At 40.9% G+C, this 24,080-nt stretch overlaps 1 protein-coding gene across 9 annotated transcripts in view; it reads left to right on the top strand.

Moving 5' to 3' along the window:
• The window catches only part of WWOX (WW domain containing oxidoreductase), a 958,224-nt gene that overhangs the window by 642,723 nt on the left and 291,421 nt on the right, over positions 1–24,080 (top strand). The window contains exon 9 of one of the 9 annotated variants that reach the window (XM_082711167.1): positions 3,789–3,827. The exons of the other annotated variants lie outside the window; for them this stretch is intronic. Coding sequence (XP_082567293.1) covers positions 3,789–3,797 — 9 coding nt within the window. The 3' untranslated portion in view covers positions 3,798–3,827. Of the gene's footprint in view, positions 1–3,788; positions 3,828–24,080 lie in introns of those variants that run through there. 9 annotated transcript variants of the gene reach the window in all.

The raw sequence follows: 24,080 nt of genomic DNA, 5'->3' as shown, positions 1-24,080 counted from the left end.
GAGCCCCAGGACATTTAAATACCTCTTCTAGAAACAAATACTTTGCCTTAAAGCCTTCCCAGGTCACGACTAAGTCATGAGCTCAGATCAGGAATACAGAAGGTCTTGCATTTGGACATTTCCCTCATCTTCTGATTTACCCACAGAAGGGAGGAAGCCAGAGAAGTTAGTCCTACTTTATCCATCTAGGATTTTGTTCATTATATCCCATTTCAGGCCAATTAAAAGACCGAAGTCTTCACAACAGGATGCAGGAGCCTTGACGTCTGCCCTGCCCACCTTCTCTCTCGGTGTGCCTCCTCCCTTTCACCTGCCGGCCTCCCCTCTCCGACTTGTCTCCATCTTCTTTTCTCTCAACCTTCTTTAGCCATTCCTCAAAGGCACCAGGTGCGCCGCTGTCTCTGGGGCTTTGCTTCTGCGGTTCCCTCTGCCTGGAATGAGCTTCTGTACGACCCTGGGCTGTTTCTCTCGATTCAGGGCTTTGATCAAAAGTCACTTCCTCAGTGAAGTCTTTCCTCCCCACTTGTTTTAAAATGGCAACCTGCCTCCTGACCGCTGCACTCCCTTTTCCTTCCCCTGCTCTAGAGTTCTTAGTACGTCATGCCGATGTAGATACAGATACATAGGAGGTTTTCGTTCATTCTCCTGCCCTCCAGAGTGTAAGTTCACGAGGTGTTTCTGTTTTGCTCACTGCGCCTAGAAGGGTGCTCAGCACGTGACAGACAGTCAGTAAACATTTGTTGAATAAGTGAGTCTGGAGAGATCCCCGGGTCGATACCGTCCAACGCACTCTACCACAGCCACACAGGTGGTCTGTTAGGTGTTTTGCAGCCAGCAAAACAGGGCAGAAATGTTAAGTGCCTTGAGTAAGATCCCGAAGATAACTGGATGAGAGGGGGTTTTAAACCAGTTTTGTTCCATTCCAGATTCCTCTCGTCTGCTTCTTAGATGTCCAATAAATTGGATTTTCCCCCATTTTATTGTATTTTATTTCTTTTCAGCGTTCCAGCATTCGTTCTTTATGCACCACACCCAGTGCTCCATGCAATCCGTGCCCTCCATAATACCCACCACCAGGCTCCCCCAACCTCCCACCCCGACCCCTCCAAAACCCTCAGTTTGTTTCTCAGAGTCCACAGTCTCTCATGGTTTGTCTCCCTCTCCGATTTCCCCAACCCCCTTCTCTGCTCCATCTCCCCACGTCCTCCATGCTATTCCTTGTGCTCCACAAGGCTCCAGAAGACCCACTGTCATTTGTTTCTGTCTACAGAGGGGAAGCTGCCCTCCCTAGATATCTTAGTATTCCTTCTGCTGGTTCAAGAATGACCCCCCAGGGTTTTGGATCTCATCACCTGACTCTTGAGTGGCCCTTATTTGAAGAGGTGATGTGGCATGATGTTAGGAGGGCAGTCTGAGGAAGGGAATCCTGAGCCACAACTCATCAGCTCTGTGACTGAGGACAGACAACTTAGCCTGTCTGAGTTGCCGTAAATAGAAGGGCCTTCTGGGTGGTGGTCTGGCAAGGCACTGATAAGTGTGTGCTTTGCAGGAAGCCCACTGGGTTTGTTCCCTAGCTCTGCCATTGAGTAGCTTGTCACAACTTCTGGGGCAAATGAACTTCTCTAAGCCTCAGTTTACTGCTCTACTAAATGGGGGTGATAGCAACCTTAACAATGTTTTAAGGTTTGGGAGGAGGGTCAAATGGAAGAATCCATCGAAAGGGCTCAGTTCATTCTGTGAGGCATGCTTGCTAAAATGGTAGCTATTATTGTGATTATTATTAACACTTATTACATAAGGGCACCATGAGGACTTAGGATAATGCCTGTGAAGGATGTAGCTCCTTGCTTGGTGCATGTAAGCGTTCAGTCAATGTTACCAATGTTATTCCTTAGTTGCCTCGATATTCCCCTTCCCTCCAATACCCAGCACTCTGGCTTTTACCCAACTTTGTTCCTGCAGTTGCTTTCTAAAAATATACCAGCCACAATTTCTACAATCCTAAGGATTTGTTGAGGCAGGAAAACCCAGGGAGGAAAATCAAGCAGGTTGGATGCAAAGAACATGGCCTTCAAGGATGTAGAGCACAGTGTCCTTATCCCGGAAAAGGACCCATAGCACTTGCCTGGCAGGTTGCTACAATGATGGCGGGGTATGTAAAGTTTGGTCTCAGTTTGAGATACAGCGAGTACGTGATCGGGCGTGGGGGGTGCTGTGGTGATGGCGGCCACGGTGGTGGCAACGCTCTTCTTTCATCTGTCTTATTTCAAATTCCCAACTATAGTGTCTTGATGCTTTAAGGGCAGGTTATGGCTCATAATGTTTCAGGATCTCCCTACATCCTTGAACATCTAATACCATCCTGGACACTGGGTCTACTCTAAAAAAATTAATAATAATAATAATAATAATAATAATGTTGATGATGATGGATCACATGACCACTAAATCCAGTTTCTGTTCAAGAGGCAACACTGTCAAACCATAAGTGACTCTTAATCTCACAAAACAAACTGAGGGTTGCTGGGGGGAGTTGGTTTGGGAGAAGGGGGTGGGATTATGGACATTGGGGAGGGTATGTGCTTTGGTGAGTGCTGTGAAGTGTGTAAACCTGGTGATTCACAGACCTGTACCCCTGGGGATAAAAATATATGTTTATAAAAAATAAAAAATTAAAAAAAAAAGGAGGCAACACTGTCATGGCATTCCTGTAAGTGTGTCTAGCCAGGTTTCAGCCTGGAATCTCTAGGGTCTTTTGTATTATTATTTAGCTAAGCCTTTTATTTTTCCCCAAACATTTGGAAATCTCATCCAGTGGCTTCAGCAGACCAAGGATATATATGAAAATGTTGATACAGTAAAAGGGTGAAAATAGAGAGGATGACCCAAGTTCATGGTGCCATATGCAACCCGCCACACACTTGTTTCTGTGAGTTAGAAAACCAGGGTCTATTCTGTGGCTTATTTCATAATCTTGCAGAGATGTTGGATCAAATCGGGCGTCAGAAAAGACGCCAGCACCAAACGGAGGTGACTTTGCTGTATTTGCAGTTTTCTCTCTTATTAACATGAAAACACTTTACATGGTTGGAAACATCTAAGGGCTATTTTTTATTTTATTTTCCATTACTTCACTCTGCTGCTTTAACCCGTACCTGTGGAAATTAGACTGTCACCTGCTTTTAGCATCCTGTTTTCTTTCGTGTTTGTAATGAAGCCCTCTGGGAATCGTGCGATTACAAAAATGAGTTACAAATCCTCATTCAGTATACAAAAGTCTGTAGCTGCCTTCCTTCTCTGTTTAAATAGTCTACAAAACAAGAAATAATTAGTCAAGCACTATCGGTAATTAAGCACATAAGATGAACATTAAACAAACTGCAATCTTGCATCATTTTGAAGGTGGATAGGCAGGTTTTTGCACTTGGAATCCAGCCAGAGTGTCCATCTTCATTCCCTTTGCTCCTTATTTATTACTGGCAAGGGAATTCACTTGCCTAACTTGCTGATGTGCTCTTGCCGGAGGTCCATCTGAGAGTTCACATAAGTGCGAGCCGCTGTTTTTTGGACACCACACCATTGGGAGAGGAGGATTTCAAAGAACTTGATATATTGAGAGTGGAAAGACAGTGTTTCCCCCAACACGAGAGTGGGTTTTTAAAGTTGAGATCGGTTCACAATTCAGAGAACTGGCCTGCTTTCTTGCACATGACATCTGTGCAGAAGTATTTATAAAACCCCTTTCTGTTTTTCTGAACCCTCCTTCTCATTTGGTGTTTCCTCTTCAGGCCCCTTGAGCTTCTTGTACACATCTTGTCAGCATCGTCACCACCGCGCCCAGGCAAAATCTGAAAAATGGTGCAGTCTGATTCAACCAGGTTTTTCCCGAAGACCAGAACTTCTCAAAAACTGGTATATAGGTTTTGATCAGAATATATTTTCAAGGAAAATAAGGAGATCCAAGTTTCTAACCCATTTAGACTGGAAGATCAGATATTCATTCAGTAAACACATTGGCGTACCTGTACCTGTTATTTGCTAGGCACAAGGGGGGTAGTCCATGTCCTTCAGGGAATGACTGTCTGGCTTTGGACCAAGCCTAATCAGGACTCCGTGTCGAGCATTTTTGTCGTATTGCATTGAATTCTTACCACTTCCATGATGTGAAACCTAGCTAGAAAATGTTTGTACCTGATATACATGATCTCTAGTAATCATTCAAGAAGTAATAGAATGTTCAGTGATTTTTCTTGTGGCTTTTCTACCCCAGAATGGTTCTGTTGCCCAGATTGGTTGCTATCATGCCTCTATGGTTATACATCTTTTCTTCTGCAGTTAGAAAGAACTGGCAGTAAATAGCATTCTCCATGTTATCTGTGGTTTCTTTTTTACTGTTAAAAATAAATGACATAAGGCCAACACTTCCTAATGTATGTGTGGTAGGTTATAGTGGTCAAAGCTCTTCACAAGTGTGTCTAGGGGGCTAAGACTTCCCATCTTATAGCTCCTGGGTAACAGGTTCAGAGCCAAAATGATCTGATGTTCTTTTTCATCACACATGCCTCCCGGAAGGTATCCCAGTGCAGAGAGACGGAGTAGAGTCAGGCTGACACCATGTATCTTCGATACCACGTTTTCGGTGGACCCGGGGGGCGCAGTCGGTGAAGGGTCTGCCTTGGGCTCAGGTCATGATCCCGGGGTCCTGGGATCGAGCCGCAAGTTGGGCTCTCTGCTCAGTGGGGACCCTGCTTCTCCCCCTCCCTCTGCTGCTCCTCTCACTCATGCTCTCTCTGAAATAAATAAAATCTTTAAAAAATATATCATGTTTTCACAAGGCCATGGTATTCTTTTTTCATGTTTGGGCATCCGTACACTCAGCAGGGATTTGTTGAGTGCCTGCTTTGTACGGGCGCCCCAGACGTGAGCAGGGTGTAGCGAAGGGCTGGGTGGGGAAGGAGCAGCCAACAAGCTTGTAGGGCTGCTCTCAACACAAGGAATCACAACTAAACTGTAGGTCTTAAGAAAGGAACCACTTTCTTGGTTCGACTTTCATTTTAGCGTTTGCTACTGAAATTATTTTAGCCTCCCCTCTAGGCTGTGGGTGTGAACATGAGTAAGCTCATGAATCTGTCTGGAGTCTCTTTCTCCTCCGTGACATAGAGATAAAACACATTAAAAGCAATCCAGTGATATCCTGAATGAGATCCTAAAGCAGAAGAAAGAAAATCGTAATAAACTAGGAAAATCCAAACAGTCTGTTGCTTACCAAATAGTCATGACCCAGTGTTAATCACTTAAGGCACATAGGTCATGTGGGGCGCTGACATTAGGGGAAATGGGAAGAAGAGTATTCGAGAACTCTGTGTGCTATCTTTGCAACTTTCCCGTAAAACTAAAATTGTTCTGAAATAAAAAGATCATTTGAAGGAAAAAAAAAAAAAAAAAAACCACTTACCTCATGATAATTGCATTAGTCAGCTTGCACTGCCCTAACAAAAGACCACAGATTGGTTGACTTAAATCAGAGAAATTTGTGTTTTCACAGTTCTGGAGGCCGGGAGGTCTAAGATCAAGGTGCTGGCCGATTTGGTTCCTGCTAAGATCCCTCCTGCTGGCTTTCTGACGATCTCCTACTCCCCGTGTCCTCACACGGCAGAGAAAGAGAGCTCTGGCTTCTCTCTTATTTTATAAGAACACCAATCCTAGGAGATTAAGGTCCTACCCTATGAGCTCACTTAACGTTTATTATCTCCATAGACGCCCAATCTCCAAATACAGTCACATTGCCAGGGGAGGGGGGGGTGGTTAGGGCTACAGGAGAGGAATTTGAGAGGGGCACGCTTCAGTCCATAGCAATAACAGAACGGTACAATCATTTGGGAAGACTTGTTAACAGTATCTACATATAAAATCGAACATTAGCCTTTCTGGGCACCTGGCAGTTCCACTCTGTGTTCACCCAAAGACAAGTGAAAGGATAGGTACAGCAGCATTAATGAGGACTCAAAAGTGTGAACTACCCAGATGTCCACCAGAGGCAGAATGGACAAATAAATACGGTACTTTCACACAGTGGACACTACACGCTGGTGAGCACAAGGGCACCGCAACCAAACCCACACATTAATCTCCCCGAAGCGATGCTGGCAGCGAGAAGGCAGGTGCAGAAGCGCGCGCCCCATGTGACTCCCCTTATAGTAAGTTCAGGAAGAAAGCAGACTCTCCACGTATCGAAGCCCTAGGTAGAGACTGGATGGGGACGTGAGCTGGGCTCTCAGATGTTGCTCATTTTCCGTTTCTTGATCAGGGCTCTGGGGGTGTTGCTTGTGAAAATACATTTAGTAACTCACATACTTTTTTTTTTTTTTGGAGTGTCTATTTTACTCCAATAAAAAGTTACTGGAACATAATCTTCTCCAGTGGCGGTGGGGAGAATCCTATAAGGTGATGAATGTTAAGCATACTCGTTACATTCCATTTCCTTCTCCGCTGTTTGTTTCCAGTCTCAGTCCCCACCCTCAGAGACCCCGCCATGTCCTCTGGCTGTCACCCATGTCTTCAAGTTACTCCTCCCCCAGCGTAATAGTTTTTGGTTCTTGGCCCAGATGGCACCCAAGGTGCAAAGACAAGTGTCATGGCAACGCCCAAAGGCCTCAAGACCTCCCCCAGTGTGTGGCATATACCACGTGGTCAACTAACTCTTCCAGGAGCTCATTCTTGGTGTTGGTGGTTGGGAGGCGGATATCACTAATCACTCGGCACCACTTTTTATAGTTCTTGTCATTTGCAAATGGGAAAGGAGCACCGAAAAAAAAAAAATACTCCTGCCTTCTTCCATCTGTATTTTCTTTACTAAATTATCCAGTCTTATAAATATTTGAATAACATTTGGTCAGGATAAAATCTTTCCTGTCAGCTCAGTACAAGAACACTTTTTGGCTCCTGAGACCATAACAGTCAGATAAATTAATATTGATTTGTTAGAAAATAGTTTTCACTCTGTCTAAACATCTTATTCTGGGCTCTTGAACCAAAATTATGAATTTAAAAGCAGCAAAATAGTTCTTCACAGTTTTCCCAGTGAAACTAATTATGGGCAGATTGTGAAAAATGTATTGGAAGTGATTTCCAACATAGATTTCTGCTAACCAAAATTCACAGAAACCAGAGGCTCAATGTCTGATTTACTTGAGCAAGTTGTGATTTGGTAGACCGGAGAATATATGTAAATAGTTTTTGCAATTTCCATAGGGATAACTCTATACATTAATGTCTTGTATATGGCAGAATGGCAGAAGATGAAGGGGGAAACTTTTTTTTTTAGTGATTCCTTATATTTAAATGGTCACTGATAAATAATATAGTGTTAAATACATAACATGGTAATGATTTTATGATATCATAGACAGCAAAACCAGCTTGATTTGTTACTAAATTGTTGATGTGGCATTTAGTTTTTTGGGGGGGTTGTTTTGTTTTGTTTTGTTTCATTGAAAGATCTTATTTATTTATTAGAGAGATAGAGAGCACAAGTAGGCAGAGCAGGCAAAGGGAGAGGGAGAAGCAGGCTCTCCACTGAGCAAGGAGCCTAAGACAGGGCTCGATCCCAGGACCCTGAGATCACGACCTGAACCAAAGGCAGCCACTTAACTGACTGAGCCACCCAGGTGACCCTTTTTGGGGGGTTTTATTGAGAAATAATAGTCATGCATCAGTGTCTAAATTTAAGGCATCCAGCATGATGGTTTGATTTACATGTATTGCAATTATTACTACAATAGGGTTCAACTAGCATCCATTTTCATATTCACAAATATACACACACAATAAAAAGAAAAGGGAAAAAAATTCTCCTTGTCATGAGAATTCTTAGGATTTACGCCCTTACCCGCGTTACTGGAGTGTACACTGTGGTCATCATGCTGTACTTTATATCCCTACAACTTATTTCTCTTCTAACTAGAAATCTGTACCTTTGAGCACCTTCTCAACTCTCTCTTTCTTGACTCTTCACCTCTGGTCTCTGGCCTCTTTCTATGAAGTTGTTTTTATTACTCATTTGTTTATTTATTCCACATTCAAGTGAGATGATGCAGTATTTGTCTCTGTCTGTCTGACTTATGTCATTTAGCCTAATGCTTTTGAGGTCCCTCCGTGTTGTCATAAATAGTAGGATCCCCTCATTTTTTATGTCTGAATAATATTCCTGTGTGTGTGTGTGTGTGTGTGTGTGTGTGTACACAACCTCCTTATCCATTCATCCACAGATGGACTCTTCAATTCATTCCATATCTTGGCTATTGTAAATAGTGCTGCTACAAACATGAGGGTACACATAGCTTTTCAAGTTCGTGTTTTCATTCCCTTTGGATATATTCCCAGAAGTGGAAATGCTGGATCATATGGTACCTCTAGTTTTAGTTTTTTGAGAATCCTCCCTACTGTTTCCTATAGTGCTTGCATCAATTTAGAATCCCACAACAGTGCACAAGGGTTCCCTTTTCTCCACATCCTCTTTACCATTTGTTCTCTCTTATCTTTTGATGTCGCTTATTTCTTATCTTATTGTTCTAACAGGCGTGAGGTGAGATCTTATTCTGGTTTTGAATTGCATTTCCCAAATGATTAGTGATGTTGAGCTGCTTTTCCTGTACCTTTGGCCTTTTGTATATGTTCTTTGGAAACATATCTGCTCAGGTCCTTTGCCCATTTTTTAATTGTTTTTGTTTGTTTGTTTTTGTTTTTGTGCTATTGACTTGTAGGCATTTTTTCCAAAAATATTTTTTGGACATTGACCCCTTATCAGATGAATGGTTCACAAATTTTTTTTTTTTCCATTCTGTAGGTTGTCTATTCATTTTGTTGATGTTTTGTGTATGTTTGTTTTGCTATGCAGAAAGTTCTTAGTTTAATGTAGTCTGAGTTTTTTTTGTTGTTGTTGTTGCTCATGCTTTAGGTATCATATCAGAAAAAATCATTACCAAGAATCATTACCAAGTCCCATGTTGAAGAGCCGTCTTTCTTAGGATTTTCATAGTTTCAGATCTTACACTTAAGTCTTTAGTCCATTTTGACTTAATTTTTATAAGTGGTGTGAGATATGACTCCAGGTTCAGTCTTTTACATGTGAATATCCTAGTATCTCTACACCATTTATTGAAGAGGATGTCTTTTCTCCATTGAGTATTCTTGGCTCTCTCATCAAATATTAATTGACCATATATATATTTGGGTTTATTTCTGGGCTCTTGGTTTTGTTTCATTGGTCTGTTTGTCTATTTTTATCTCAGTACCATCTGGTTTGATGACTATAGCTTTACTTTGCTTGAAATCAGAAACTGTGCTGGCTCCCAGTTTGCTTTTCTTTCTCAGATTTCTGGCTCTTTGGGGTCTTTTGTGGTTCCATATAAATTTTAGTAGGTTTGTTGTTTTGTTTTTCCTACTTCTGTAAAAAAAAATCCATAAGATCTTACTAGGGATTGCATCGAATATATTGCTTTTGGTAGTATTGACATTTTAGTAATATGAATTCTTCCAATGCATGAACTTGGGATACCTTATTTGTATCTTCTGTTTCTTTCATCAGTGTCTTATTGTCTTCAGAGTAGGTAATTTTTGCTCCTTAGTTTAATTTATTTTTAAAGATTTTGTTGTTTTTGATGCTATTATAAATGGCATTGATTTCTTTATTTCTCCTTCAGAAAATTCACTCTTAGTGTGTAGAAACACTATTGATTTTTGCATATTAATTTTGTACTCTACAACTTTACTGAATTCATTGATTTGATTTAACAGTGTTATTTTGGTTGAGTCTTTAGGGTTTTTCTTTTTTATATATATACAAAATCATATCATTTGCAACAGAGGTAGTTTTACTTTTTCCTTTTGAATTCTGACACCTTTTATTTCTTTTTCTTGCCTGATTGCTCTAGCTAGGATTTCTAGTACAATGTTGAATAAGAGTAGTGACAGTGGTACACTTGTTTTGTTCCTAAGGAGAATCTTTTTTTTTTTTTTAACTGAGAATTTGATTTACCTAGTAGAAGGATCAGATTTGTTTTTCTTTTCTTTTTTTTTTTTTTTACAAAAGCCTATATATTAAAGAAGAGCTCATTCATCTACTACATAGACTTGCAGTGTGTAGAGTTTTACTGTATTTAGATTTGTCTGTTAATTACACCCATATATAGGAATGATGGTAGAAAATTGAAACAGTAAAAGTAAGAAAATAAAACATTGTCCATATGCCCATTTTAAACATTTGTTGTTTTTTTTTTTTTTTTAGAAAATGCATTTTTTTCCTCATGAAACTCTTATTACACTTAATACATTTAGTATCCTACTATTTAAACTCAATATTATATGAGAAATTGGTGATTCTGTACATGTAATTTTTTTCTTATTATTGAATGGTGACTTAGCAAAGGAACATTTCCTCTTCTTTTAGACATTTAAGTTGCTTCTGATTTTTAATAATACAACATTGAACACCTCTGTGTAAAAATCCTTATCTGAATTACAGATTCTTTAAGATAGGTGCCTATAACTCCATCTCCCATCTAAACTGTTTTTGAGATTCTTGGTACATGTTGTCCAGTTGCTTTCCAGAAACTGTAAAAGATGATATAAAGAAAAACATATACATATATATAAAGGGAAAATACACATCAATGAAAACAAAATATAGGAAGAATATAGAGGAAGCTATAATTTAACACAAGGACTCTGAAATTCTGGTTTCCATTTACATTTGCTGGATGGTTAAAGAGCTTATCCAGAGTCTTCCCTTTTTTGGAAAGCATCATTAGAATCTTATAGGATGACAATGAACCACTATAGGGTCAAAACTACTTTTCCCTTGAACTAGTTCACTAAAGCCTCTATAATATGAAAGCACACATGAAATCCTTAAAGTTTATGGTTTGCTGGGTTGAGAAGGAGAAATTTCAGTTTTCATATTGTTAATCTCAAGCCTTTTCTGAAATTGGAAGTGACAGTCTAGCCATGTGTATATATAGTGCATATATATATATATATATATGGAATGGAACCTGAGTCTAGTGCTAGTTTTGGGAAGTGAACTATTTTCTACCATAGATTAAGCTGAACTAGACCGTATGTCAAAAAAAGAGTCTCAATGTCAACTTAATCCATTGTCACAGCTGTAAAATGCTATTTCATTATACAAGCAATTCCCTTGTGGATTCTCCTGACTTCCTATGCAGCTCAACTCTATTTTAATCTGTTGTGGCTTTTCTCCCCTCTCTGGCAACTACCAGCATTTGGAATTGTTAAATCTATTTGCTTCCAAGTCACCTGTTTGATATTTACACAAATTATGTAGATAAAGTAGGGATGAAGCACCAGCAGCAAGATGTACTTAAAAATAAATAAACAACAACAAAAACCCTTAAGAAATGGCTAGAAACAATGCAGAACTTTCCAGGACATTTTAATCATTGGCCACGGACGTTGAACAAGTGGCTGAAAATCTCAAGCCCGACTGCGCAGTGTGTGCGTTTGCAGGGAGGGGTCAGATATAATGATGTATGGGTGACTTCCATACAGAAGTTGTGTTTGAATCCCCCAAGTCTTTTACAGATAAGCGTTTTCCGGATGTGACAAAAGGAAAGAAAATTTCCAAATCAAAATTCCCATTTGCCTTTTGGGGTGTTGAGTTTTCTTCACATTTGTGCAATTAAGGGTTTTGCTGAGTGAGCTTAGGACTCTGTCCCTTTAAGTGTTTAACAGTAATTGGTTCATGTCCTAGCATTCATTGAAAATCCTAGACATTTCATGTAAAATCTTCTTAATGAGGGGATGAATTTTTCATTCACATTAGAAAGCTCACTCTGACAAACAATTTCTAAATAAAACTTTGGCGACATGACATCCTACATTGGACCTGACAGAAGGGACAGGTGCATTAGAATATAACTGTATGGCGATCCTTCAAGCTGTCAGCCATGAATATTTTATTTCTTAATGAATCATCTTCGTGAAATGAACTTTCTTGTTGTAGTGTCAGTGCCATTTACAACAAAAAGCTGGCTCCTTTTAAAAGGTGAGCACCATAAAGATGCTGATGCCTGCATAAAATGCTTAACCCTACCTGAGGTGTGGGGCAGTTTGGGGCTCTGCATTTCCCTTCCCTTTCTGAAAGTGACTTGAGAACTCAGTTCAGTTAGCATGACTGCATCGCGGAGAACACTTTCCCTTGGTTCACTGCTTCTCTTCTCGGAACTCAGATTCCAGGTAACCACCCAGTGGCAGCCACTTTGGCCACTGAGCTCCCCTGGGTCTGAGGCGTCGCTGCTGTTCTGCTCACTGTTCGGCGATCTGGCTTCCAGCAGGCTGAGACCCAGGAGGTGCTCTTAGCAGGTGCTGACTGGCCGCCCCAGGCAGTTCCCAGCATCCCCTCATCTCGTCTGGGAGACCACTTACGTTTGTTTGTTTCGAGGTTGGAGGAAGCTTTCATTCTGACAGTGGCTTAAGTGTCTCCCCACTCAAGAAGCCAAAACTTATTTTTACGTTGCCACTAAGAGCTTTCTGAGATATTCGTGTGGCTCGGCGTGGAATCGTTCAGCTCATCTCCAGACACAACACAGACAACAGAATCTGTTCCCCCAAAATAGCCCGCAGTGAATTCTACGCCCTTCACCACTACCTGGCCTCTTGGTATAGTTGTGAGCCAACACTGATTTTCCTTTCTTCTCTTCTTTCTTTCGTTCGTTCATTCATTCATTCATTCATTCATCTCATTCATTCATTCATGGTCTCAGCTGAGTTCTGAAGACTGCCTAGCAATCCTGTTTACTGAGCCTGGTTTCTCTTTGCTTCCTCACAGTGCTTATTTCAAGTTTCTGCATGTTCTCCAATCCCCATAATTTGCCACCTCTCCCAATTGTCTTTCCTCTGAGATCAAAGAAACCTCACTTGCCAGCCCCCAGCACAGTCCCCAACTCCCTACTCTCAGTTCCCTGCAAAATCGGCTGATGTTTCCCTCCGTCCTCGCTTCCCTGCCTTTCACAATGAGGAGAATCTCTCTTTGGATTCAATTTGGGGGTCAGGTGGGCCACCTGTGCTGTGGACCCCACCCTCAGTCCTGGCCTTCAGGGATACGGCTTCATCAGTAAAGAGACCAGGATCTGTGCCGGGGATTGGCAAATTTCAGCCATTATCTGTTTTTATAAGTAAAATTATGTTGAAATACAGCCATGCTCATTTGCTTATGTACTGTCTAGGGCTGCTTTCGTACCCCAACAGCAGAGTTGAGTATCTTGGGATTGTATGGCCTACAGAGCCCACGATGTTTTCTCTCTGGCCCTTTACAGAAAATGTTTGCCAGCCCTGATTTATACCCTGGGTCAGAAACCTGAACCTTGCAAACTGGGCTCCCCATCTTAGGGTTTGCCATGAAACCCAAGTGGAGTCCACGTGTCTCAGAGTAATAATTCTTGCTCTCGGCAGCTCACGCCTCACTCTTGCAGCGTCGCATGTATTTTAGTGCGCCGTAATAGCCATGAGAACTGGCCCATGTCCACGTGGCTCCACGCAGGAGAAAAGCGGGCCAAGTCTGAAAGCTCTAAGCGGGCCCAGAGGAAATGGAATAAGCTAGAAATTTGTTGTTTCCTTTTCGTTAAGGTTAAGTGAGAATTATGTTTTTTAGCAAACTCTCAGTGTGGGCAGGTGACAATTTTTGTAGGTATTTTTTTTCCTCCCTTTTAACTTGTGCAAATGCAGCTCTGTGTTTTGTTCCACATTTTTTACAATAGCTGCCACCCCAAGGCTTAAAGACATGCTATTCTCACCTCCAGTAAAAAGGGTTTCCTTTGCAGTCTCTGGAGAAAGTCCATACTATAGGATGAATTTTCTATTACCTTCCACTGTTTACAAGTCACTGAAATTATTTGGAATAAATTAGAAAAGTAGATGTATACAAATTTATATCTCTTCTTCCAGCAAAAATAAGGATTTTTTTCCTTACTCTCCCTCGCTCCCTTTCCTCAATGTTAGGAATTTTCTGAAATACAAAACCAAGTGACACAAAAGCACTGTATTTATTAACAAAATTGTATCCAGGACACACACACACACACACATACACACTTCTAAACAAAACCAATGTCATAGCCGTTTTGAAGCAAATGAACATACATAAACCCATATGCATTTGGTAAAAGAGAAAATATGCTACTGAAATGTGACTGCTTAAAAATGAAGTCACTAAAAATAAATATGAATGAATACAAATGGAATGAGTAGCTAAAAACCCTCTTCTGACACTGTCATTTGACCTCTTGCTCACTGTCATTCTTAACCCTTGTTTTCTTACTGAGTATCCCTGCCGCCGCCTGCGGTCTTCTGAGGCTGCCCTGCTGCCTGTGGTCAGGACCGCTTGTCCCCAGGTCTCTGCGGGAGCCGGACAGACCTCCTGGCTTCCCTGAAATGATGCTGATGTGTTCACTTCCCTTTGCAGCCAGCCCGCCCTTGCTCCCTCTCTCTGGGTGAAGGGTGAACACGGTGAGAGACAGAGAAGAGCGCTGGTGTCTGGGCTTGGTCTGCTCACGCACCAGTATCTCCCAAAGTCAGTCTTCCCCCAGACCAGCATCCAGATCAGGCCTGAGCTGAGTACCCCGGTATCCCACCCACTGTTTTACCTAAAGGTAACTCTTGTTCAAGGTAACTCTGTATAGGAAATCCTGGGCTTTATGCTTTTTGGTCACTATTTGGTAAAATGCATTCAGAGGTATTATCATGAAGATCTTAGAACCTCCTTCTGCCAGGGCAAGGAACTCCTCTTTGGTTCTCACTGCTCGAGGCTTCAAGGGGGAGCACGCAGTGGTCCTCATTCTTCTAAATTCACCATAAATCACAGGTTGCCTTTCCCAAATCCCTCCAAATGATTGCTAGTCTGTTTCAAAATTTATCCCAGGGGAGGAATAGTTACAGTGGAATTTAGACTTTTTTTGACATAAAAAAATAATGACATTATTTAAATCCCCTTTCTTAAAATTTCTTTTCTTTTTTCTTTTCTTTCTTTTTTTTTTTTTTTTTTTTTGCACTCCCCCCATCCACCCTGGTTTTCACCCCTGTTGTCTCATCCCATCTGATACCCGAATGTAATTCCAGATTTAGGGTCTGTTATCTGTAAATCTCTGCGTAATGCTTCTCAACTGCTGCCTCCCCCCCCCCCCAGCTCATGCACTCCTCCACCCCACCCCCACCTCTGCAAGGACTCTTAAAGATTGCACTTCATTAAATTATTTTTATAATGAGTTCCTGTTACCAGGGAATACAGAGTTAAAAAGGTGATCTCACTAAAAGTAATTAGCATAAGACCTGCTGGACCCGTAGAAGTGACTGGATGGTAATCAATAGCAATATGATTACACCCATGCAGCAATTATAAATTATTTAAAACACTACCCCTAGGTTACTGACTAGTTGCCTTTAAATTAAATTCTCTGTCAATAATTGATGCAAAGAATTAATGTGAGAACACCTTCAGTTACTGAAACTTTTTTAAGGTGGCATAAAATATTGAACTGTTGCCCATCATTAGCAGCGAGGCTGTCTGTTTGCTGTAACATCCTTCTTTTCTAAATTGGTCAAGAAAGACTCTCAGATCTTGAAAGATGACAAATGATTCTGAAACCACGGTGGGATAATCTTGTAAGGACACTGAAATGCCCAATAGAAATTTTATATATTAAGGCAAAAGAAAAAAAAAAAGAGCCTCTAAATAATAATTGATTTTATTTCTTCATCAATTTTAGCAAAGGCATAGGTAGACTTGGGTTTGTTCTGTGGTTCTGTGTATTTTGTTTTGGATTTTTTTGTTTTGGGGGTTTAAAAAAATTTTTTTATTTGTTTTGTTTTGTTTTGGGGGTTTTTTGCCCTGTATTACTGTTCTTTGATATGATTAGTAGGTTAGATAAATCTTAACCTGCTTGAGAAGTCATGATCTATGATATTTAAGCAATCAAAAATCTTTACAAAAAAATCAGGCCTGCAATAGTATAAAAAAGTGTGTTTTTGACAAAATGGGTTCTTTTCTTTGCTTAATTAATGCCTCCCGTTTCTTTTCTTTTTTTTTTTTTCAAGATTTTATTTATTTATTTAACAGATAGAGATCACAAGTAGGCAGAGAGGCAGGCAGAGAGAGAGAGAGGAGGAAACAGGCTCCTCATGGAGCAGAGAGCCCAATGTGAGGCTCGATCCCAGGACCCTGGGATCATGACCTGAGCCGAAGGCAGAGGCTTTAACACACTGAGCCACCCAGATGCCTCTAATGCCTCCCGTTTCTATCTAAGCATTGTGTGCTATCATTTCCTCTTCCACACTAATTCTTCACTAGCAATGAGAACAGTGGAATCTAGACAATTATACAGGACCTTCAAGGATGAGAAAGAAGTTGCCCATCTGGGACCCCTGTCTTCTGTCTGATTTCACCAGGCAAGGGAAACTCAGGGGATGGAAGTGATGCAAGAGATGAGCCAAGCTCTGAAGTCAAGAAAGTACTTCCCTCATTTGAGTATTCTAAGCCAGGCCTTATGCTTGGGTCCAGTGCCCGGTGAGATGCCATCTCTACCCTCAGGTACTCATGGCAGGTTAACAAGCAATACTCTGGATTTCTCCCTTGGAGACTAATAGGGAGACTCCAAGGTTCTCTGTTACCCATAGCAGGGGCCCTCAACACAGACTGTAAGGTCAGAGAAGCTTCTAGAATCCCCATTTCAGCAGTTACCCAGGCAAAGAAGGGAGCTCTTCAGGCTGACAGGTGCCTCCCACACAAAGACACACGGAAGTGAAATGGAATGACTAGCCCTAAGATTGTAACTAGGAAAAAAAAAAGAGATCCCTCTTGACCATCCCATGCCTAAAATGAGGAACAGCCTTGTCTTTTGTCTTTCAAGCTCCCAGTGCTGTTCTAGGCACAGAGTCAGGGCATGAAAAATGTCAACCCCTTGCCTTTCCCTTCTTGTATCTAATTTGCATATTTGAGGTTATCGTAATGGGCTCACCATTGTCAGTATATTTTTTTAATTTTTGCACCATCTAGGTTAACTTCTCTCTTACTTTCTTTGGCTTCTTGAGAAACCATCTCTGTAGTAAAGCAGATGCCAGGAATGGTGAAGGATGGGGTTATTGCCCAGACGCTTTCTACCCCCTGCACTCCAAGCTCAGACTCCTCTCCTGCTTCGTCCCACACGGCTGCCGTGTTCATCTGTGCTTACAGCCGTTGTCTCACGTACCGTTCTGTTCTCTTCCCTGTCTGGGATATTGCTCTGTTTGGGACTCCCTCCTAGTCCCAAAGGGCCTTTCTGACACTGCTCTAAACTCATTAGCATACCTCTTATTCCAGAAAATGCCCTTTCCGTATTACTTTTTAACGTAACTTTCCCTGCCTGCCTCAATGCCACCCATCATACTTTCTGTGGAAAGAGGAAACCAGAGTCAGAGAGTGTCTTCTGTTTCCCACCAACCCAGAACAGAAGATTATCTAGACAGGTATTTTGAGCTGATGCACAATATTTTCCTTGGCGAATTTGATGTCTCGTTGGTGATCTAGTAGAATAACAAGGACTCCTGAACGCCGCGAAGTAATTTCTCTGGTTGTGGCAGTTTTACATATTTACTTTACATTCCCCAGTTCAATTTTGTCTTCTTTTTATCTTCTAATTAAAGCGTGTACACACACACACACACACACACACAACTGTTGTGCTGTTGGGTTAATAGGATCCTCTGGATTCAAGCCTATCAAAGTTCCTTTGCCAACTCTAACCCGGTACACGACCCCCTGGCCCTCACCAGATGCATTACTGAATGCCAGACTTTCAATGGGGCTTAAGCACGTAGAGAGTAAAGCCATAGACTGTTTTGTTTAGTTTGTCTGTTTTGGGTCTAGGTTGTGTTTTAGGTCAACATTTCTACCAGTTGGATGTGCATGGACTTTGGAGACCTAACTCTTTGTTCTACCAAATTCGCAGTCCGGTCTGAGTCTAATTTTTAATTCGCAAGGATTGTCTTCTTGTCATTTCCATGAGGCAAATTGATTCACGGGCCCAGGGAACAGCCTGGGACTCACTCACACCTGCCCAGCCCATAGTGTGCTTCTCAAGACAGATGGGGAAGCTGTGGGAAGAACAGAGAGGGTGAAGGCCACGCTAGAGCTGAACAGGTTCGAGGAAGAAGACAGGATTGAAACTGTGCCTAGCAAGTGTTTACAAGCACCTGACATTGACCATCAGACCCTAGGACGGGGCGGCTTTGGTTTCCCACATTGCAGCTCTTTTGAGAAAAACGGTGACTAACCAGCACAGTGCGTAACTCACTTCTCAGAACTTTCGATCCGAAATTATCTGATGACTGGACCAATTTTGATCACCGCTGTTTGAGCAGACCAACCCAGGCCCCTCAGTGGCGAGGCAGGCAGAAGACCAAGATCCTACGCATCCTCGCTGCGACCCAGGGCGCCTGCGCTTCCCACCACGCACCAGGCACCTGTTTACAAGAACTCACTGGGGTTGGGTTCTAAGTATGTGTCTTATCTGAGCAGAATGATCAGGAAAATAAATTCACTGGTTTGTCTTAATTTTTGTTTCCATCGTGAGGGTAGTTATTAGCCATGTGCTAAAGCGTAATATCCGCTTCTTCAAACCACATTTCAGTGTTGATAGCATCACTGGATTGAGAACACTTTGAAAGAGCTGGACTTAACCAATTAAGAGAAATAAAATCTGCCTGTTCATCAGTGGGTTTGCTTTACTCGCCTGTGGGCTTCTCTTCTTTTCTCAATTAAGTGTCAGTTACCGGAGGACCCAGGTTTCAATGCACGCTATGTCTCCCATTCTGGTTCCTGGTTGGCTGGAAACACGGTGGTTCACCAAAGAGAAGTTGTATGTTGTCTTAGTTGAGGCCAGGCCTCATGGCACTGCCTATCCTGTCACATGGTGCTGGTGGCAGCCGCCTTGCTCTCACCACAAGGCTTCCATCCTGGGGTTTCCGCTGCCCTTTCAGCCCACCATGCTGCTGGCCCTGCACCATACACAGGAGGAGGTCTGCTCCCCTGTAAAGTGTAACAGGGGGGCATTTGGGAACTTCCATTTTTGAGACCCTGCCCAGTTGGACCCAAGCAAGTCACCACTGTTATGAGTTAAATCACTTCTTCTCTTTCATTCTTATCCCACCGTTCTTTTAAATAGTGCCTCGGCCACCGGGTGGAAGAACACAAGACTTCAACATAAAACAGTTCTGGTAAATTCAGGGATTCTAGCAAAAATAACTTTCTGAAGAACCATGTCGATTGATTCATAGTACCTGGCTCTGTCAAGGTCAATGGCATGCTCTCGTGTCAGGAAGCTGATAACCACAGTTCAGAAAAACCTCGATCTTGTTTTCACATTACCCCTGCGTTCTCTTTAGGAAAAAAAAAAAAATCATCTCATGAATTTGGTCCCAACAATAACTTAACATCCTAGGCCATAGATATCTGATTTGGTGCTTCCTTTAAGAAAACAACAGCTATCTAGCTTGGTATAAAAATTCTTTTTCACAGATGAGTAATCACCAAAGATATTTCTGAAAGGACACCAAAGACACACAGGCAATTGTTCTTTTAAAAAAAAGTTAGGAACATTGTGTTTTATAAGAAAAGGAAATAGAAATACCACTCCTTTCCACCCTCCCCGCAAAAAGGCATGCTAAATTATGTTTTAAAAATAATTACTTCCAGAATGTACTTACCCATTTAAAAGAAAAAAAAAAAAAAGGTCACCAAATTGTTTTCATAGATCCACTTGGTCATCCTCAGAAATGAGAGCTTAGAAAAGGATTATGCAGTGACTGGTTTCCCGAAGCCACTTCACCTTCACAAAGTTATCACCAGTGGGCTGGCGCTGCCGATGGTAATAACAAGAACTGGGCCCCTTAATCTGGGCCCTGTGCATCAGCCATCACACTGAAGGGCCACCAAAGTCTTATGAGACCCAGGTTGCTTCCTGGGCTTCTTGAGGTGAAGAAGTTGCTGAAGCTGATCATTAACTTGCTCAAGATCAACACTGCTCAGGAGAAGCAAAGCTGTGACAGTGACCCGGGACGCCTGACTCCTGAGTTCGTTCTTTTCCCACAAAGCATGATTTACTCGAATAGTAGTTATAAAGCAATTTCCTAAGTCATCTCTTTTTAAAAATTTTTAAAGATTTATGTATTTATTTATTTATTTGAGAGACAGCATGAGTTGGGAAGGCAAAGGTGGGGAGAGAGAGAGAATCTCAAGCAGACTCCGAGCTGAGCACTGAGCCCCACGTGGGGCTCAGCTCATGACCCTGAGATCACAACCTGAGCTGAGACCAAGAATCAGAAGCTTAACTGACTGCACCACCCCAGGTGCCCCAATTTCATAAGCAATCTTAAGATAAAACTTCCAAGCCCTTTGGTGGATTGGATTCTAAGCCTAAAACATAAAGTACATTTTACAAATGTAAAATTTGACCTGTGCAGTGACTCTCGTGGCCAGTGTGTGAGGTGGTGGTGGGGAGAATAGGTATACACACATATGCACATATTAGTGAGGTGTATTTCTCAGACCATAAAGTTAACATATTTTAATTATACTGTTTTCTGGATTCCAACAAATGTGCATATGGACACACCACCGTTGAGATGTAGAGCACTCCCCTAACCCCAATAAATTCCATCATTCTTATTTCCAGAAAATCCCTCCACTCCCGGAGGCAAACACTGTTGTGTTCCTATCACCATTTGACTTGGTCCTAACCTATCCTACAACTTCATTTAATGGAAATCATACCTCTTCTTTTTCATCTGGCTCCATTTGCTTGATGCTGTATTTTGGAGATCCATCAATGTTGATGTGCTTATCAGTAGTTTTGTTTTTGTTTTTTTTTCCCAATGCTGAGTAGTGTGCTGTTTTGAAAATATCCCACAATATGTGTATCCGTGCACTTGTCAGTTAGGACAGAGTCCTTTCTGTTTTTAGCTATTTTGAGTGAAGCTGTTGTGAATATTCTTTTATGAATCCTTTGCACCTTTAAATTTTTATTTCTTTTTGAAAACAGAAGTGTACAATGGTTGCTTCTCAGGGCATGCGGGTGCAACTTTTTAAGATGTTGTCAAGCTGTTGTCTAACGCGGTTTTACCATTTTAAACTCCCACTGGAAGTGTGTGAGAATTTGTATCACTTCACATCCTCGCCAATACTTGGTATTTTCAGTCTTTTTAATTATAGCCATTCTCGTGGGTGTGAAATGGTATCTCTTGGTTTGATTTTACATTTTCCTGATGACTAATGCCTCTTTTTTATGATCTCATTAGCCAGTCATGTTTTCTTTCTGTGAAGTGATTATTCACATATTTGGCCATTTTTTTTAAAAATAAAGGGTTGTTTCTCCTTTTATTATTGAGCTATGGAGCTTCTTTATGTATTTTGGATACAAGTCTTTATCAGATAGCATTGTGAATTTTCTCATCTGTATCTTCTCTATTCCTTCCTTAATGATGACTTTTGAAAAGCAAGCCATTTTAATCTTGATAATGTCTGGTTTATCTTTTTCTTTTATGGTTAGTGGGTTTTTGTTGTTGTTCTAATAAAATCTTCACTGATCCTATGGTCACAAAGATATTTTCCTTTGTTTGTTTGTTTGTTTGTTTTTTCCTAGAAGCTCCACTTTGTTTTACATATAGGTCTATCTTCTATCTCAAATTAATTGTTGTATATGGTGTGAGGTAAAGGTAGAAGTTTATTTCCCCCCCATATGGACCTTCAGTTGTTGTTCCTACCCCATTTGTTGAAAGACTGATCTCCTTATTGAACTTCCCTGGCTCTTTTGTCTAAAATCAATTGACTATATATTTGTGCATCTATTTCTAGACTATTATACTCCATTGATCTATGTTTTTTTCTTATGTCTATATCTACTTTATTGATGACTGTGAATTTACAGTAAATGTTGAAAGTACGTAGTATAAGGATTGTGATCTTGCGCTCTATTTCAAGATTGTCTTGGTATTCTAGATACTTTGGCTTTCTATTCAAATTTTAGGGTCAGCTTCTCAACTTTTCTTAAAAGCCCTGCTGAGTTTTTATTTGTATAGTATTAAATATATACTGATCGTTTTGAGGAGGATTGAAATCTTCACAATATTGAGTATCTTAATCCATAAGCCTGTATCTCCCTATTTATTCAGGTCTTCTTTAATTTCTCTCAGTGATGTTTTATGGTTTTCAATATAGAGGTCATGTACCTTTTTAATTTATTCTTAAACCTTTTCTTCTTATGCTATTGTAAATGATACTTTGAAGTTTGTTTTTCCTAATTGTCTCTTGCTAATACATAGAATAAAATAGATTCTAGAAAATGATCTTATATCCTGTGACCTTGAAGCCTATTAGTTTCTTCCTTTTTTTTTTTTTTTAACATTCCATAAGAATTTCTACATCTTCGAATGGATAGATTTACTTCTTCCACTGGGATTTTTACCTTCTTTTTCTTATGTTAATACACTTGTAGAGCCAGTAGGAATGTTGAATAGATGTGTAGAGAGGAGACATCATTGCCTTATTTAGTATTTTTCCATTAGGTATGATGCTAATTGTAGACTATACATGTTCTTTATTAGATTGAAAACTTTGTATTTATTTCAATTTGCTGGGAGTTCTATTATAAATAGGCAGTTACACATATTTTACATTCTTATTATTACCTGTGTATTACAGGTAGTTTAACTCCTTGGTACAAGGGGTCAGTGCAGGAAACCTAGCCCCAGATCTTTGAGCGGCCCACAAACACAGCCAGCAGCAAGTCGCTTACTTCCTCTGTAAACCAGTGTCCTCATCTTTTAACTGGAAAATATCCACAAAGGGCTCACATAGTTACTGACATACAGTGAGCGCTCTGTAAATGTTAGCCAGTCTTTTCATATGGCATTTATGGGAGAACACGGGGTGCATGTCCCAGCATCATGAAAAGCAGCTGTCCTGAACACTGAGAACGTGAGCCCTGCTGGCCACTGTCAGCGGCGAAGGCAAGATAAAATCACGGGCTTCTGGAAATGCTCTTGGTAGACCTTTACAGATACCCCCAGATGACGCGAGTTTTTCACATTCCACTTTTCTAGTTTTTTAAAAAGTTTAAGTAGATCTGTGCGATCCCTGTAGAATTATATGCAAACCAGCATTCAGATGAAAATCTTTTATATTTGTTCTGTAGCTTGGAAAGCTAGTGCATGGTCTGTTTTATTCCACTGGCTCCTAAGGTTCAGGTATTAACATAAATACAGCCCATTAACACTTGTTCCTTTCTGTCAGGACATAAATTAAGTCTGCAGGTGTTCCATGAAGCTGTACCCTTGGTACTAATTAAGCCTTGATAATTAGGTTTGTTAAATTCAGGACTTTAAGCTTATATTCCCTCTTTGGGCTACCAAAACGGAGATGTGCAATGTACAAGCCCTCCCCCACCTTTTTTATTTTTTTCCTGCAGAGAGCTTTGCTGCTCCTTCTCCATTTTATCCCGTTAATATTAGCATTAGTATGAGTATTATTAGTATTAGTATTAAAATGAAGAAGAAGTCAGTAACAAACCCTTCACCGTTGTACAAACGCTGGATATAAATGTTGAAGGAGATCTGTACATTTGTTTACGATGAGATTAAAGTTTTTTCTTCTCCTGTTTTGTGTCAGCTCAGACACTGACGTGGAAAGTTTCCAGCCTGGCTTGCCCAAATGCCAAACATGCCCAGATCGGTGCCTCAAGCCCCAATGAACTATCACTTAAGAATGTACGTTACTGTCATTAAAAACTCTGCATGTAATGAGCTCAGCAGTCAAGTAATTTATGCTCTTTTTTTTTCTTTCTTATAAAAATGAGACATTTTATTAATAAGAAGGTAGAATTTTAAAATGAAAAGCTCTTGGAACAGTAACTGCTCCCACTGGAGTTTCCGGAACAGAGATCCTTGTTTGGAGCACCAGGAAAATATTCTGAGACTGTCAGGTTATTTGTAACCAGTACACAAACCACAAAATCATCTAATCAAAATAGATTTTCTCT

Source organism: Mustela nivalis (genome assembly GCF_964662115.1).
Source record: "Mustela nivalis genome assembly, chromosome: 18".
NCBI classification, from domain to species: Eukaryota; Metazoa; Chordata; class Mammalia; order Carnivora; family Mustelidae; genus Mustela; species Mustela nivalis.
Note: the sequence above shows the minus strand (reverse complement) of the source record. Positions and strands in the feature narration are given on the sequence as shown.